At 36.8% G+C, this 17,586-nt stretch overlaps 1 protein-coding gene across 2 annotated transcripts in view; it reads left to right on the top strand.

The window, feature by feature from the left end:
- The window catches only part of EMB1974 (NHL domain-containing protein), an 83,554-nt gene that overhangs the window by 58,655 nt on the left and 7,313 nt on the right, over positions 1-17,586 (top strand). Inside the window, exons 8-16 of one of the 2 annotated variants that reach the window (XM_088966967.1) lie at positions 871-956; positions 1,493-1,606; positions 7,315-7,541; positions 9,122-9,180; positions 9,263-9,445; positions 9,552-9,675; positions 9,770-9,828; positions 14,904-15,049; positions 16,531-16,698. In XM_088966967.1, coding sequence (XP_088823093.1) covers positions 871-956; positions 1,493-1,606; positions 7,315-7,541; positions 9,122-9,180; positions 9,263-9,445; positions 9,552-9,675; positions 9,770-9,828; positions 14,904-15,049; positions 16,531-16,698 — 1,166 coding nt within the window. Of the gene's footprint in view, positions 1-855; positions 957-1,492; positions 1,607-7,314; positions 7,542-9,121; positions 9,181-9,262; positions 9,446-9,551; positions 9,676-9,769; positions 9,829-14,903; positions 15,050-16,530; positions 16,699-17,586 lie in introns of both variants that reach the window. The other variant, XM_088966966.1, reaches the window with a different exon arrangement.

Genomic DNA, 17,586 nt, shown 5'->3' with positions numbered 1-17,586 from the left:
GGAAGTCTGGTGCAGAAGCACCCAGACGAGGTCACTTGTGAGCACCAAGTCTCGGTAAGAAGAATACCAAGAGTCTCGAAGGTTCCAGATCCTTTACTTGTGGGAGGTGCCTGGGGGCATTTGGGCTCGGATGGCCCAGATGTGAGCCGTATGAGGGCTATGCACGATAATCTGGCAGAGCCACGTGGTGCCCTTCGACTGGGCCTGCCTGGTCCGCATAGAATGAGCTTGCGCACCCCACGATGGGCCTCTTCTGGTGCCCAATGGCCGACACATGTCAGCCCCATACTGGCCAACCAAATGTGCCTACATCAGATGCCTTTGAGGCTTATGCCTCAAATGCCTTTTGCATGAGGTGTACATCACTTGTACATCTCATTGTTAGGATAATAAATAAGAAAGAAAATTCATTAATTAAATAGGAAAATTACATCCAGAATAATGGTGATGAGAGATCACCAAAAACAAAAAGATAGAACAGTACATCACAAAGACAAGTAAGTAAATCAATTCAAACCATCAAACTTCAAACCTAAATCTAGCAGTGCCCAAAAGCCATTCCAAAATTCTTTGTTCACCCCTCATGTGCCTCATGCACGCCTAAGAGGAAGAAGATTGCACCTCCGTGTGCTCAGGCAAGTTACACTTCTTGCATTCTAAACTATGACTCACCCCTCTAGGTAGTGGAACACCTTGCATCATGCCTATGCATTGCATTTTAAAATTTTGGTATCAACCCTGTGATTGATGCTTTTGCAGACCATTATATTATGTTAATTGCATGCAAGAGGTTTTAATAGAATTATACAAATATTATATGAACTTTGTGAAAGTGTCATTTTCTTTTGATATCAGGCTGCATTTCTGTAGATGAGACTAGGAACCACTTGTTCCTTTCTGATACCAATCATCATCGAATTATCGTTTCTGATGGAAATGGAAAGATTTTAGATTGTGTAAGTATGAAGATCTCCTTTATCATTTATGCAGGTCTAAAGTTTTACAGTTTTGTTCTCTATTAGATGCTCTGAAGTTGTTTTTTTCAATTCAAGAAATGGCTCATTGTCCTCTTGCTTTTAAGTCCTAGAGTCACTATCTTAGAATTGGTCAGTTAGGCTTGTAAATTCTAAGTTCTAACATGGTTTAAGATCTCTGAATGACAGATTGCATCTAATTTCTCCAGAAATGGAGAAATATTGAAACCATTATCCAGATGCCCCAAGTAATACCACTTTGTAGGATCCATTATTTTAATATTCATTTTATTTTGGTTTTCAGCGTATGCATCTATTTCTCTCATAGTGTTAATGTATTTTATTCATTACTTTTACCATATCGATGCTTGTTTAAAGCATAGCCGTGCTGGTCTTTCTTGAGTTTTCTCTGTTACATTTTTTGTTAGAATTGTTAGCGATAAAAAGTACATATTTTTTTGGTAATACTAGCATACACTGAAATGACTGAGTTCAGACTTACCTGGTTTATCTGTTAGATTGGTTCTTCCCCAGGTTTTGAGGATGGTGAATTTGAAATTGCCAAGTTATTCCGTCCAGCATCTTCTTTTTATTACCAAGCTGAGGATTGCCTGTATTTTGTGGACTCAGAGGTAGGTAACTTAGCAATTTCTTTGATTTGGCCATCACTTGATGTATCTAAAGAATGGTGATTTATCCAGAAACTATTATACCATGCTGAATGACTAGCATACCTTGTAAAAGTTAGGGGATTTTGGCAGCTAAGCTATCATTTGGCAAATCCTGCTAAACCTTTACCAGACAAAGAAGGGAATAAAAGATAACAAAAAGCCTAGTTCATGAGCCTCCCATCAATGCTGGGTCTGGGGAAGGACAAATGTACACAGCCTTACCCCTGCAAATACACACACAGGCTGTTTCCAAAAGGTTATTGGTCCAAATTCCCAAAGAGAACAATAAATTGGAAGTATTATATCCACAAGCATTTATGTTCCATTATGTAACTTGTGATACTTGAAACCTGTCTCCAAATTTGACACTTAGGCCTTATGATTCTATCAGTACGTTACAGCTTCATCTCCATCTCCATATGTACAGAAGGACACTTTTTGGATATCCATGCAGTTTGTACAGGGCCTTTCAGGATTACCCTCTCTCCATGTTTTCCTCTTCTATGCTTCAACATATTTTGTTATTCATTATGAAAAGGAAAATATAAAGGAGATAGATATTTGGCAACTTTTCTAGAAAGGTATTTCAGAATTGGAAATTGAAAAAGAAGCTCTAATGGAGTGCACTAAAGCAATTAAACTATCATAAAGTCAACTTCTTGAGTATTAGATTTTGGAAGTCTTATTGTTCTAAATATATAAGAAAAGAACATAAAGTGAAGTAAAATTAAACTAAATATTATTTTCATAGAAGTTAGTATCCACTCCTGAGTCAAATAGTGTCAAAGACATCACCATCAACCCAACTAGAGCTAACATGCTTGGTGGTGTCGTAGTGGTCTCAAATCTCAATGTTCAATACGGTTGCGGATGTCTGTTCCCAAGTTTTTCATTTTGGAGTGAAAATCCAGAAAGAGCCAAATCATCAGACATTATTCCATAGTTTTTTCCTGTTGTTCCTACATTCCAAGTGGCTAAACAAAGTCATGTTTCTTGGACTTGCTACTTTACCTGCTCCCGTTTAGAAGGATGTGGAACCCTTGCCTATTTGACACCACAATCGGGAGTTGCAGTTGTGGGATACTTGGTAGGATGGTCTCTGTATGTGACCCGCCATGACAATGCCCGGTTGTGGTGTCAAATAGGCAAGGGTTCCCGCATCCTTTTGGATGAGAGTAGGTAAAGAAGCCAGTCTAAGAACCGTGACTTACCTGAGTAAATGCACTTACCCAAGTAAGTGTTTCCTTGGAAATATTTACCTAGGTAAGTGCATTTACCCATGTTCTTTTATTTCCCAAGTAAATAAGACAATGACCATTTTATCCATAAAATGCCATTATTAAAAGGGGTAATTCTGTCCCATCGAAGTGTTGGCAACTTCCCCCCAGGTGTGAAAGTTACTTACCCACTTGGGAGATGGGTATCACTTACCCAGGTAGGGAAAATAAATTTTCCATGGACTCCACATTATATCTGAAAAAAGAACATGGGTATCACTTACCTAGGTAGGGAAAATAAACTTCCCCCCCCCCCTCTCAAAATCCAAAAAACAAACATGCCCTAAATGGAAGGGTAAAAAAGCTAAAAAAATTGATGGTTACAAATTATTGTATGTGGGAGAGGTAAATAATAGAAATGGTGTAGCAATAATAGTAGATAAGGATTTACAAAATGAAATTATAAATGTTAAAAGTTTTGGGGATAGAATTATTTTAATTAAGCTTGTTTTAGGCAAGGAAATCATTAATGTAATTAGTCTGATCATTAAACTAGCAATGCTGAGAGAAAGGAAAGATAGAGATTTAAATCATGTTAGGCGCGTTAATGATAAAGATCAAAGAATCATGGTAAAAGATGAGGAAATCAAACAATGTTGCAAAAACCATTTTGAAAAGTTATTAAATGGGCAAAAGGGAGAGAGGGTGCTAATGGAGGAGAATCTAGCAATACTAGTAGTGTTAAAAATATTACGTACCTCCGTAGGGTAAGACCTATTGGAGTAAAAGAGGCACTAAATAAGATGAAGGGAAAGGCTTTACGACATGATGGGACATGATGGGATTCTAATAGAAGTATGGAAAGGTATGGGAGTGGTACACTTGTTATGGCTAACGAAGCTATTTAATGAAGATGTCTGATGATTGGAGAAACAACAACATGATGCCTATATTTAAGAACAGAGGTGATGTACGAAGTTGCAATAACTATCGGGGGATTAAACTTATGAACTGCACTATGAAACCTTGGTAGAGAATAATTGAAAAAAAAAAGATTATGACTTGAAACAAGTGTATCAGACAACCAATTTGGTTTTATGCTAGGGAGATCAACCATGGAAGCTATATTTCTTTTGAGTTGATTGATAGAAAAGTTCAGAGAGAGGAAGAAAGAGCTACATATGGTGTTCATTGATCTAGAAAAGGCGTATGATAGAGTTCCTAGAAAGATAATGTGGTGGGTCTTGGAAAAGAAAGTGGTTCAAAATAGGTAAATAGAGTAGCATAAATTGGTAAACCAAATAAAGGTTGTTGGAAAATTAAAAGAACGAGGGTTTTATGAAGAAGAAGAAGAAGAAAGAAGAGAGAAAGAATGAGTGAACAATAAGGAGAGGCAAAAAGTTCTTTAGCTGCTTCCTTCAATTATATTTATACTTAATTCTATAATGCAAATGACTAAATGACCCTTAATAGGGCGTTTGGACTAAAAGGGTCCACAAGCTAAGTCTAATTAGAAAATAAATGAACAAGTGGGCTTAAGCTCACCAACTAAAAGAACATTAAAGAAATAAAAACATAAAAGAGAATTGGGCCCTTAAAGCTGTTAGTCCACTAGTTGCACTATCAACACTCACCCTCAAGTTGGGAAAAGATGTCAATCATTCCCAACTTATGTAGATCATGTTCCAACTTGCTCTTTGCAATTGCTTTAATGATGACATATGCTAACTACAACTTTGGTGTGACATAAGGAAAACACACTTCACCTAAGGACACCTTCTCCCTAATAAAGTGTTTGTCAACCTCAATGTGTTTGGTCCTATCATATTTAACCGGGTAGTGTGCAATGTTAAAAGTATCTTGGTTGTCACAATACAACATCATGGGTTGCTTTCCATCAATCCCAATCTCATTTAATAAGGATCTAGGCCAGAGAAGTTTTGAAACACCTGAGCCATGGATTTGTATTTTGCTTCAGCACTAGATCTAGCCACCACAGTCTATTTCTTACTTTTCCATGAAACCAAATTTTCTCCAACAAATGTGTAGAAGCCTGATGTAGATCTCTTGTCATCCAAGCATTCTACCTAATCTGCATCTGTATAAACCTCCAGTTTCACATGTTCATGATTAGCAAATAAACACCTTGACCAGGATGTTTCTTTAAGTAGGCAAGGATCCTGTCAACAGATTCCATATGAGTAATCCATGGGGCATGCATGCAGAGATATAACAATTGACCCACTAATCTCTGATATCTCCCTACATGCTTCACTAACACTAATTCTATGATTCTGATCAATGGGTGTATTTGTTACAGGTTTCACCCCAAGTTTTCTTGTCTCCTATAATAGATTGGAAACATACTTCTATTCTTAGGAAGTATCTTTGCTTCTCGAAGTCCTAGATTTCAAATTCTTGTTGCAAGGACTTCTTGAGCACATCTATCTCCTTTAGATTACTACCTGTAACAACAATGTCATCCACATATACTATCAAAACTACACCAAAGTCCCTCTCCTTTTCAAAAACAAGGTATCATTTAATAGTGTTTATGTATATCCAAAACGGATCAAGGCCCCTTGTAATCTATCAGACCATGCTCTAAATGACTACTTCAATCTATGCAAAGACTTATTCAGCTTACACACTTTGTTTGCATCAACACCACTATAGAGTTTGGTCGGAAGGTTCATATATACCTCTTCCTACATCTCTTCATTTAGGAAAGCATTCTTCACATAAAGTTGAAATAGAAGCCAAGAGTAGGTAGTAGCTAGAGAGAGAACTTGAACTGATGCCATCTTTTCCACAGGGGAAAAAGTTTCTAGATAATCCACTCTGTGTATACCCCTTTGCAACCAAGCTCGCCTTGTGCCTCTCTATACTGTCATCAGCCTTGTATTTTATTTTGAAAACCCATCTGCAGCCAGCGGTCTCCTTATCAACAGGCAAATCAACTATCTCCCAAGGCTGATTATCAATTAACACTTTCATTTCCTCTTGTATAGCTTCCTTCAGGTTTGGAGAGAGCCTCACTAACATTCTTGTGTATAGATACAAAACCAAGAGAAGATAGGAAGGTACAGTATGAAGGAGAAAGCAGACCATATGAGATATAATGTGAGATAAAATGAGCAGTAGAGGTAGTACACTTCCTCTTCCCCTTGAAAAGTGCAATGGAAAGATCATCAACATCAATACAGATAGGATCAACACTAGGAACAAAAGTATCAATAGTAGGAGGCATACCTGAGTCGACAATGGAGCATGAGCAGCATGGGTTCTCCTGTTGGTGCATGAGGAGCATTAGAATCAACCCTCCTACATTGATGTCTGAAAAATGTGGAGCAGCACACAGTAGAGCAGGCAAGTGAACAAGAATTGAAGCCTCTAGAGATGACAATGGAGAAGATGAAGTAGTAACAGGACACATAGGAGCTTGACAATCGGACACTCATCCCCAAAACACTCCCCTTGAGAATCAACACCAAAGAAAAAGGAATAGACTCAAAGAAGGTAACATCCATGGTAACATACTGACACCGAATCATAAGAATAATACCCTTTTTGGTTTGAAGCATGCCCAAGGAAGACACACTTCTTGGCTATAGGATCAAATTTAGTATGGTGAGGATCAAGTATGTGAACAAAACAAGTACACCTAAAAACTCTCAAAGGAAATTCATCAAAAAAAAAAAAACTCTCAAAGGAATAAAACAAGTACACCTACTTCCACCTTTCCTCTTTACCCTAGTAGCTGATGTTCTCAGTAGAATCTTCATTAAAGCCGCTAGGGAAGATATTATAAGGGGTTGGAAGATAGGTAGAAGTCAGACCCCAGTCAGCCATCTTAAGTTTGCAGATGACTTGATGATTTTTTTGTGATGGGGGTGCTAGCGTGAAGGTAGCAAACTTAAAAGAGTTGATTAGAGGATTTGAAAGAATTTCCAATCTGAAAATAAATATGTTAAAAGAGTTGAATAGTAGTTTTTGGACTCCAGTGATAGAAAAGTTTGAGAAGAAACTAGCCTTGTCGAAGAACTACATTTCCTTGGGTGGTATGATCACCTTGATAAGAGCTACTTTAGTGAACCTACCTGCTTATTTTCTGTTTGTCTTTAGGATACCACCTAGAGAAAGCAAAGAAGGTGGAGAAATTAATAAGAGATTTCCTTTGGGAACCAGGACAAGAAAAAAAGACATTAAACTCATTAATGAAAGAGATAAAGACTAAAGGACCCTTTATTAGTTGGCAATTTCCATAAGCCCTCTTCTTCTAGGCCTGCTTTGGTCTCTTTCCCAAGGGAAGAGGCACTAACAAAACTGAACTTCATTAATAAATTACTTATCAGTGAGTTCTTTTATATGGTTTCTTTATATATTATTTTATCTTATAGTAATATATTCTGCAATATATGACCATACTTATGTTGGTTTCTTTTTGGAAAGAACCATGCAATCAGGAAAGCAAATTTTGACACAAGAACAGTAGAGACACTCTTCCCAACAATTGGCACCACTAGGAAAGTTTTTGGCATGTGGGGCTGGATCTTGGACAAGCTGGGGATGGGAAGAGAAGCTGCAGAGAAGTCTCAGGAATTGGGTTTGGAGTCATTAACTTTTCCTTGGCATTTGATGAAATCAAGAGATAATGATCTGTTGATTGTTAACCGCAGGTTATATATCCATGCCTCTTCATTCTTTATAAAATTAGGCTTGTTTTCTCTCTTATCATTACTTCATGAATTTGCTTTGAACTAAATATATGATAGTTCCAAGGATGAGCTTGATTTTGAATATCTTTTATCAATGTAATAAATTCGGTACTTGGAAATCATTTCTAGAATCAAAGATTTGTGTAACATATTATGTTAAGTCATGGTTAATATATTTTTTGTTCATTTCTGTTTGGATTATTGGCGTATCATGCATACCTCTAGTTTTCAACTATGGTGAAAATCAATGTTTGAAATTGGTAAGAAGGTCAGCAAGGTGCAATTTAAATGGGTAAGAAAGTCAGCAAATGGAATGGCTGACACTTTAGCTAAGCAAGGAGTTACTAGGGAGGCTTTGTTTTAGGCTTGTTTGTAAGGCTGTGTTTTGATGTTCCATCCATCCTGTGGGTGGTAAATCTGTAATTTTTTTTTCAAATCATCAATGAAAGTTACCATTTCCTATAAAAAAAATCAGTATTAATAAAGTGACCTGGAAACATTACTGCCTTTTCTCTCTAGATGGTAGGGTGGCGGTTCAACTATATGGGTCAACCATTAGATCATATATACTAAAAATATTAAATATGTAGAATAGATAAAAATGCAAAAAAAAAAAAACTTGCAGAAAAAACTGGCCATTTCTCTAATATTATATATTCATCATATTTAACAAAAATAAGTTTCATAAATAAGATTTATTGTTATTAATGATGGAACAGAAAGTACCTATTAGAAGTTATCTGTTACAAATTGAGGGTCTAAAAAGAGCTGGGGGCAGACTGAAAGGGACTTGAGTGGAGGTAATAAGAAATTATTTAAACACTCATGATTTAACAATTGATATGGCACTGAACAGAATAGAATGGTGAAGCAGGATTCATGTGGCCAAACCCATATAGTTGGGACAAGGCTTAGATGATGACGAGTGATGGAACAAAATATGAAGGAAATGACTAACAATACAAAAAATACATATAAAAGAGATTTATTGTCTCACCGATGTCCTTCTGACTGGGTCTAACAGTTCAATGGTTTGACCATCTGGGTTTCCAGGTTGCTGACTCAGTCAACAATTTTGTAAGAAATTTGTTCAGTGGCTAAATGGACCTGGAGTCCTTGCTGGCGACAATTTGACTGGTGCAACTGTGTGAGTTAATAATGGATTGATAACTGGTGAATATATAAGCATGCATAACCAGAATTTTTGTGATTGGTAACAGTAACTTATTAAATAGAGAAAGGAATGTTTACATCATGTACAAAGATTCTTGCCCTGGCACCCTGCCGGACCCAGTTTGCCCCTGCTACCTTATACCCTTCATTTATACATTTTGGTCAACCATTTCGGCGTTGGTTACCCCCAGTACATATTAGAGTCAGCATTTCAGCTATTAATGCATAAGCGGTATATATTATTGTATGCATGGATAGGTCTATCTCTTTCGGTGTCCATGCACTAGTTTGTAACTATTTCCTCCCACATTTTTTCTTTTTTTTTCCCCTTTTGATCTGCATTCTCTCATTGTTTGATTTGATCACAGATTTGAAACATTATGGGTTATGAATTTAGCATCTGGGGAGATCAAAGAAATTGCCAAAGGTTTGCATTTGGTTCCTAGGCATTCTTATAAATTTTATTTATGACTGCTATTGTCAAATATTGACTTGTGAATTTTCTAAAGGATTTTCAAACATTATGGAGATCTGTGGACAGACAATCATGGAGAAAGAATCCATTCTGAAAGAGATAGGTGCTGATTGGTTGGAGCAGAGTGTTGATACTTCTTCAATGGAGTGTCTTTCATTTGCTAGTTTGATGTCATCAATAGCAACCTTTGAGCATTATATCATATTTTGCGATGCAGGTGCCTAAGCTTTCGGTAGATGCATTAGTTTGTGCCTCTTATTTTATGCATTTCTTGTAGTTTGTACACAGTATTCATCTAAGGATCTATGGTTGTGTTTGTGAAGTTGGTCACAGGGTTTTAAAACTTGATAGAGAATCTGGGGTTCTCTCCGAACTCCAATTGTCTAATTTTGGGATGCTTGGGCTACCATACTGGTTGGATTTTCCTTTGGAAAGGGTTTTTGTTGGGTGAGTATGTTGGCCATTCAAGAGGGAAACTGGGAAAATACATTCCCATTCCAAATTGTAATTGATCTTGCTAATGTATCTGCTAATGTTACAGTGGAAATGCATATCAAAGGCCATGTATTGATCATTTGCAATGTTTCAATGTGCTGCCAGGTATTTTACCATTTTCAACTAGGTTTATTTCTTTTGTATATCCTTTCTGGAATAATATATAGTTCTAACTGAACTTATATGAATCACCGAAACACCGTTGGTAGCTTCTATTAAATCTCCTATTGATCCTCTTGCTTGGCCAATGCTCAAGAATCCCTTAGAATTTGATTGCTGATCTCATTGCGTTAGATGATTGAATTGAAAGTAAGATAATGTTAAAAGGCACACATTACAGGAACAATTAGCTGGCATACAAATGCTTAATGTAACCCAAAAATTAGTTCATGCTCAAAAGTGATGCATTTACACAGTTGAGCTATTGTGATAATTGATGGCTTGAAAGTTGGGCCAACTACAAATCAACCTGCAAAATTCTTTCCAATATGATTATAAGACAGACAAGGGCAGAGAAGTGCTAGTGGTTGCCCCAGGGAGGCGGGAATTGAAATCCCTGAAGCTTTTGGAGTTCACAAGAAGAAAAAGTAGCAGCAAAGTAATTTTCTCTGAAACAGATACCAATGAAAATTAGCAAAGTGATTAGAAAAAATGCAAAAGCAATTGCAGTGAATTTGGAAGGGTTTTGTACTATAATTAAACTTTAATACTTACTTTCATTCCCTAAATGCAACACAATCCAATCTTGACTGGATGCTATCATAGGTGTTCCTTATTAAGAAGTAATTGGGTTGGGTCAGGCCAGTCTAATTGTGTTGTCAGATTGACCTATTCTAATAAATTCAGTGCATCACCGTTTTGCCTTCTCTTTAAAGTTAAAATCTCCCTTGTTCTTTTTCAGTATGAACTCCACTCAGATTTTAGGTCTGCAAAATTAATGACAAATCTTAACCCCTTGTTCATCCAGTCAAAATGGCTCCGATTCCTCCAAGGATTGGACCCTTTTTTTGGGAAGCCTTCCTCGAAAGATGTAATACTACTCCAAAGAAAAAGGCCTTTTGGTGCTTGTCTCCAAATTGCTGCATTCTTTGCAGGGCTAATGGTGAAAGCTTTGGGAATGGTTTGTTAGAGAATATCAACTTATTCAAGGGCCTCACCTAACAGCTTAAGCTTTTAGGTTGAATGGTTCTTTGAGATGGTATCAGAGCCATTTTGACCAAGTGGTCTAGTGTTCAATCCTCGTTATCCCCATTATAGTTAAATAAGTTTCAGCACAAGGTATGGGTGGACCTGTGCTTGTTCACGCTTCAAGCCCAATGGGCTTTCGTGTGAGGGGGCGTGTTAGCGTATCAACTTATTCAAGGACCTCACCTAACAGCTTAAGCTTTTATGTTGAATGGTTCTTTGAGAGGTTTCTTGCCTCTTTTGGTTGCAATGGACCCCACCGCCAAACATTCAAAGCTTGTTTAGCCCCTCATTCTTTGTTTGACCAAACAAAAGGGGAAAGATAATGTGGAGATGTGTGAGGGCTTCTGTTTGCTGGACTCTTTGGGAGAAAAGGAACACCAGAATTTTCTCTATAGTTGAAAGAAGTTTGCCTTATTGAAGTAGTAACAGTGAGGGTGGTACATTGGCTGAAATCCTTAGACCTGTTTGTTGATATTTCTACAGATATGTTGCTGAATAGCTGGCTGGAGGTGGCAAATTCTGCTCCTGCTCGCTCTATAGCTTGTCCTGTGTGGTCACCATCAGGAAGTGGACTTATAAAGCTAAACTGTGATGGAAGTAGTGAGGGAAATTCTGGTCCATCAGGTGTAGGAGGAGTTTTCAGAGATGAGGATGGGAAGGTGCTCGCTTTGTATTCAGGTTCCATTGGGTTTGGAGACTCTCAAAGCTGAGGTCTATGCAGTACTGGAGGGTATAAGGAAGTATAAGGAACTGAATATACAAAAGTTAGTCATTGAAGGGGACTCAAAGCTGGTCTTAACTTGGTTACAAGAAGGTAGTGGACCTTGGAAATATGCTAATGAGAGGAAGGTGATTAAGTGGCTAACTAGAGGACTGGAATCAAGTTTCAGTGGGCCAAGAGAACAGCAAATGCATTTGCTGATGCTTTGGCAAAGCAGGGGGTGGGAAGGGATCAAATATTTTGGGCTGTTCTGTAACTTTTTCTTTTTTGTTATCTTCCTGGAGAGAGTTAAGCCGTTTATCTCTCTTTGGAGCGTTGTAACTAAATTCTTTTAATCTAATGAATTCCAGTTATTGATAATATATATCAGTTAACAATTTTAGCCCACTTAAGCTACTCCAAATTGTAGATCTCAGCACTACCTAGGTGAGAAGGCAGCAATTGAGGGTTGCCTTGCTTGAACACCAAGCCATTCTGTACATGGTGCTGTGAATTATTTTGTATATTCTTAATTATTGGGATAATAAAAATAAATAGATATTATTAAACTAAATTATTCATTTTGTAGTTTTATACACCAATTTTTTTTTTATTATTTTCTTATTTGATAGGTTCAACCAACAAACATGTTGGTGTATGGTATCTTGAACCCTTGAGAACTTCAAAACCTAACCCAAGGAACTTAAATTTTTTTCCAATGACCACTTTCTTCATCTTCTTCTTCCACTCTTTTCTTTTCTTTATCTTTTGAAGATAAATAAATCAGAAATTAAAATATAAAAAGTCTTACATAGGCTTTCTTCTCTTCTTTTCCTAGGACAAAAGTGGGGTTCAGCCCCTATATTTTCTGGATTTTCCTTTCTTTCTTCTTTTTCTTCTCCAGAATATGTTGACTTTCTATGTTTTGATATAGTGTTTATACTTTTTTTTTTAATTAAGGTTATAGAGAATTGCAACTGAAAGATGGTTGCTGATTGCTGGTTGCTATGTCTTGAAGATTTAGATGTTTTTGTGTTGTTTTAGGAGTAGTTTATAGTGATACAGTGGACCAGACATGATGTTCCTTGTTTACGTGGTCCCATAAGTTCAGTTTTATTTCTTACTTCTTGCATTTATGCTTGCTTACTTGTACTATTGTAGGTAGCTGGGCATTTTTGCCCATCATTCTCTTGCTTTTCCTTTGCTCTCTTTTCTCCTTTCCTTTCTCCTCTTCTCTTCTTCTCTTCTTTCTCTTCTACCTCTTTGTTTTCTTTTTGTTTTGTACCCAGAAGTTCTGCTAACTGCAGCAACTTCAAAGGTCATTAAAGGAGAATTGATGAAAGATTTCCAAAGTCTTCAGCCAAAGTATTGCCCTATGCAACACACAATCTTTCAATTCCTGACTGCTCCTTTCCTTGTCTTGAAAGATTCTAGCATCGCTTTCTTCCCAAAGAGTCCAAATCAGGGTAGCGTGAGCCCATCTCCACATAATTCTCCCTCTTTTTGTAGGCCAAGAGAAAGTAGAATGGTTAAAGATCATGTGAACTTCTACTAGTATACTCCAACTACTCCCAAACAACGAAAGTAGCCAAGCCCAAAGGTTTGCTGAAAAAGGACAAGATATTAGTAGATGGTAGCAATCATAGCCGTGAGCTCTACAGAGGATACACCAATTGGGAGAAATACAGAGGAAGGGTCTTCTCTTTTGTAGGTTATCTAGAGTGTTTACTTTCCCATAGAATAGTTCCCCACAGAACGCCATAATCTTTGGGGGAATGGGCCTACACCAAATTTCCTTTGACGGAAAAGGTTGTTGAGCAGAATGCTGAGAGATGGTCTTGAAGTATCTTATATTACTATAGTCCCTATTGTACATTAACTTGTTTATTTTTTATTCTTTTTCTCTTGTGCCTTGTAAGGGCGTTCTTGTAATTGTACATATCTTATATCAGTAATATATATTTGGCTCTTTGGGGGCGGCGGTTGATTCATTCTAAGCATCCCTTTATTCTGTTTGTCTATTTCTTTCTTAGCTAAAACCCTAGTGTACAACTGGACTGATTGACATAAAATGGTTGTAAGGGCAGCAATGTTGTATGGAGTAGAGTGTTGGGCAGTCAAGAAACAATATGTCCATAAAATGAGTGTGGCAGAAATGTGAATGTCAAGATGGATGAGTGGAAAACTAGAAATGATAGGTCAGAAGTGGACTCATTAGAAGGAAACCAGGATTAGCTCCAACAGGTGATAAAATGAGGGAAAAATAGACTAAGATGGTTTGGTCATGTGCAGAGAAGACCACCTAAGGAACTCATAAAAAGTGTTCTGTTACAAGTTGAAGTGGCCAGAAGAGCTAGGAACAGACCAAAAAGAACATTGGATTGAAGTAGTAAGAAATGGTTTAAGGGCTCGTAATTTAAAAATTGATAGGCACTGCACAGAATGGAACTGCAGAACAGGATTCATGTAGCCAACCCCACATTGTTGGGAAAAGTCTTAGACGATGATGAGACTAGTGAGAAGGTTCTTTGCAGATAAAATTATCTAAGTAGAATTAAATGGTCCACACTATGGCATATCCTTGTCATATCCTGTTGGGCTTGGTACTTTAGGTAACATTCACGGTTTGTTTGTAGAGCAAGAAGTGATGATTTCTGGGTTTTTATGATTCTAGAAGGTCAAATTATCTGTATTTATCCTTCAGGTTCCATTCCTTATCCTTTCCAAGAATCACTTGAATTTATCTTTGCAGGTAAATCTCCATCACTTTTTTTTCTTTAGAAAATCTGCAATTTAATACATAAAAGATTTTAGGGGTTTGTGTTTCTCATCTTTCTCCTTCCCTTGTTTCTTTGCATTATAGAGTGCTAGATTGCATTTATCTGAAAATAATCATCTAAGACAATTTCAAGTACAACATTTAAAGTATTATATACTTGTCAAGGACATTTCATTTTAAGCAATTGAGAGTGTCTAACTTAACAAGAAATATGTGAATTAAGCAAGTTTGCATCCAAATAGATCCATACTAATTCATTTAGCCATTCCAATGATTTAGGGTTTTTTCCATTTTTCTTGTGAAATATTTTTCCTCTCTTAAGGTTGGACCAAGCATTCCATGGTGCTGATTCTGGGTGTACCAGGTCAGACTAGCCGGTTGATTTCTACTTTTGGGATGCCCAAAATGACATGGATGCCTCTATAGCTTCATTTTAGAATGTATTGGAGTTACCATACTTCATAGTAAAAAGTACTTCATTGACATTAATTAAGCTTTTTAATGGTAAAGCAGGTAGGTGTGGCATTCAGGTGACTGTAGATATCCCAGAAGGTACTGAGCTTGCAGCACCACTAGAAGAAGTCTGTATCTGGCGACAAGCAAGAGGATCTGCTGCTGAAGTCTCAGGATCAAATGGTGTTTCAATATCTTCAGAGAAGGTTTCCACCTTTTCATTTTTTTGGAGCTTTTATGTACATATATACATACACTGATATAGATATAACTACATATACATATTATCATGCATGGGAAGTGCATCCGTGTATGCTTTACATACCACATACATACATATTCATGCATCTATGCATGTAGATAAGTGTTTTTTCGTACGTACATATGAATGTATTACATGTTTGTATATGTATTTATGTCGCTTTGTGCTTGGGTTACATATTATGTACATAAGTATTTGCACAATTATGCAAAATATGCATGACTGAAGTACTTCTACACATGTATGTGCATACATTTCTGTGTGTCTACAAGTATATGCTGGCACTCAAACCCATTTGATTCACAGGGTTTAATATAAATTTGGTAAGAGGCTATAGAAAACGATTATAAGTTCATACCAACTAATAAAAAATGTTAGAAGACTATAGAAGCTAATTTGAAGGAAAAATTGGAAAAATATCATTTAATGACCATATTACAATATTCAAGTAATTATGAGATTTTAGGGGTGAAAAAAAGGATAATAAATACAAGACTAAGCTAAACAAAATTGATGGAAACAAAAAAAAAAGACCCTAAGAATCCTACCATGAACTTTGCCTTATGCTTGTTACCACGATATCCAATTTTCAGTTGAAAGAACTTTTTGTTGATGAATTCATTTGAAAAAAGAATTAAATTGAAGAAATGAAATGACGGGTCTTGCTTGCTAATGTGGTTCCCTAGATATTTATATATTGTGTGTATATGCTATATATTTACATTATTATGTACACTTAGAGTATATTTACAACATATGTATATATGTTTGATCAGGTTGACACTCATGCTCAAAAATGTATTAAAATAAATACATTATGTTTGCTATGCATATACATGTATCCTTTTTCCTGACTACATAGAATCTGTATACATTGTATTATGTTTGTAATGGTTCTGTATACAGTGTAAATATATATAGAAGTGCATAAACATGAGTAAGAAGACTTTCTAATATCTAACCTGACCAACCTGACCAGGACCAAGGAGGAGGTGGTTTTTAACCATAGGTTATTGTGGTCATTTGCATTTTTTTTAATTTCTAAAATAAATATATGAGATATGTCAGAAGGGAGAGGAGAAAGGTCCTGCAAGCACAGAATTGAGAGGACTCCTCACCTCCCACCCTTCTCTCTATTATACTACAGATACAGAATTCTAGCAAACAACGTTATGCAACTCTTAGATACCTCACCCAATAGACATGGTGGGATCCATGAGAAGGCCATATTAGACATTACAAAATAAAATTAGGGATGCTCCCTGCCGTAGACTGCAACTTGGGTTTGGTTGGGTTGTGAAATTCTTCATGTCAGGCAAGCTGACTGGCAGCACTGTCCCACCTTGTATATAAGAAGAGGTATCCAAGAGATTTTACATATAAATATATGTGATTCTGAAGAGTTCAGTTCTTGTGTGGCTGCAGGTAGGTGTTGCTCAACAGTGGTTTGATGAGTTGGATAACCTAGCGTTTTCAGAACCTGGTTCAGAATCAAACATCCAAGAGGAAACTGATTCTTCAGATAGAAATTTTCAAGATGAGAAAGTAGTGCACATTGATTCTGCCGTCAATATTAGTCCAGGAACAAGCGAGGTATGCTTATCCATGTAATTTCCTCAATAATTGCAGTGTTTCAGAAGCAACTAAATCATCACTGAGGATTGATGATTATCCCAGTTACATTCTTTTCAATTCTGTCAATGAAATATGGGTAAGACAAATCCAAATGGAAGACAAATGGACTTTATCTGGAGGTCTTTTCCATTGCCTATACCTTGAAAGAAGCCTGCACCATCTTTTTTTTTATATAAATCGTAGCTGTAATGAGGGCTTTAGAAGGTAAGATTTGTTTTTTATACAACTTAACCTTCTATTATGTCTATTTGTCAGCCTGGTAATCCTCTCAAATGGAAGTAGACATATTCCATTTGCATATATTTTATTTAACAAATAAAACATGGTATCAGAAGAAAAACTGCCTTTTGAAATGAAAGGACTGTTTAGAATGTTGCAGAGAATCAATAGAGAGTAGCAGAGATCAGGTTTCAAGAAAAGAGGAGGAAGAAGGTGGTGGCAACTAGGGTTCAGAGAGAGAATTTCAAACATAATCTCCTCTTACACCCCTAATCCCATTTCATTAAGTTAAACTTTAGTAATTTATAGAGAGGCCCTTGGTTGGGCATAAAATTAAAAACATAACATAAGAAAAATAAGGGCCCAGATTAAGGCCCATTACAACAAAGAACATAAAAAGATAAAGAATGATAAACAGCCTATGGGCCATTTGGCCCATCTTCTCTACACTTCCCCTCAAGCTGAGCATAGATGTCAATCATGCTAAGCTTGCCAGTATCATGCTGGAGTTTAGCCTTGGGAATGCCCTTGGTGAGGAAATTAGCTAACTGTCCTTCAGAAGTGATGAAAGGTAGACACACTTCTCCATAAGCCATTGTTTCTCGAATGAAGTGTCTGTTAACTTCA

This window comes from Nelumbo lutea, chromosome 1, assembly GCF_056320005.1.
Source record: "Nelumbo lutea isolate HS-2025 chromosome 1, American lotus-T2T, whole genome shotgun sequence".
Taxonomy (NCBI): Eukaryota; Viridiplantae; Streptophyta; class Magnoliopsida; order Proteales; family Nelumbonaceae; genus Nelumbo; species Nelumbo lutea.
The sequence above is the reverse complement of the archived record's forward strand: the minus strand, read 5'-3'. Positions and strand labels throughout refer to the sequence as shown.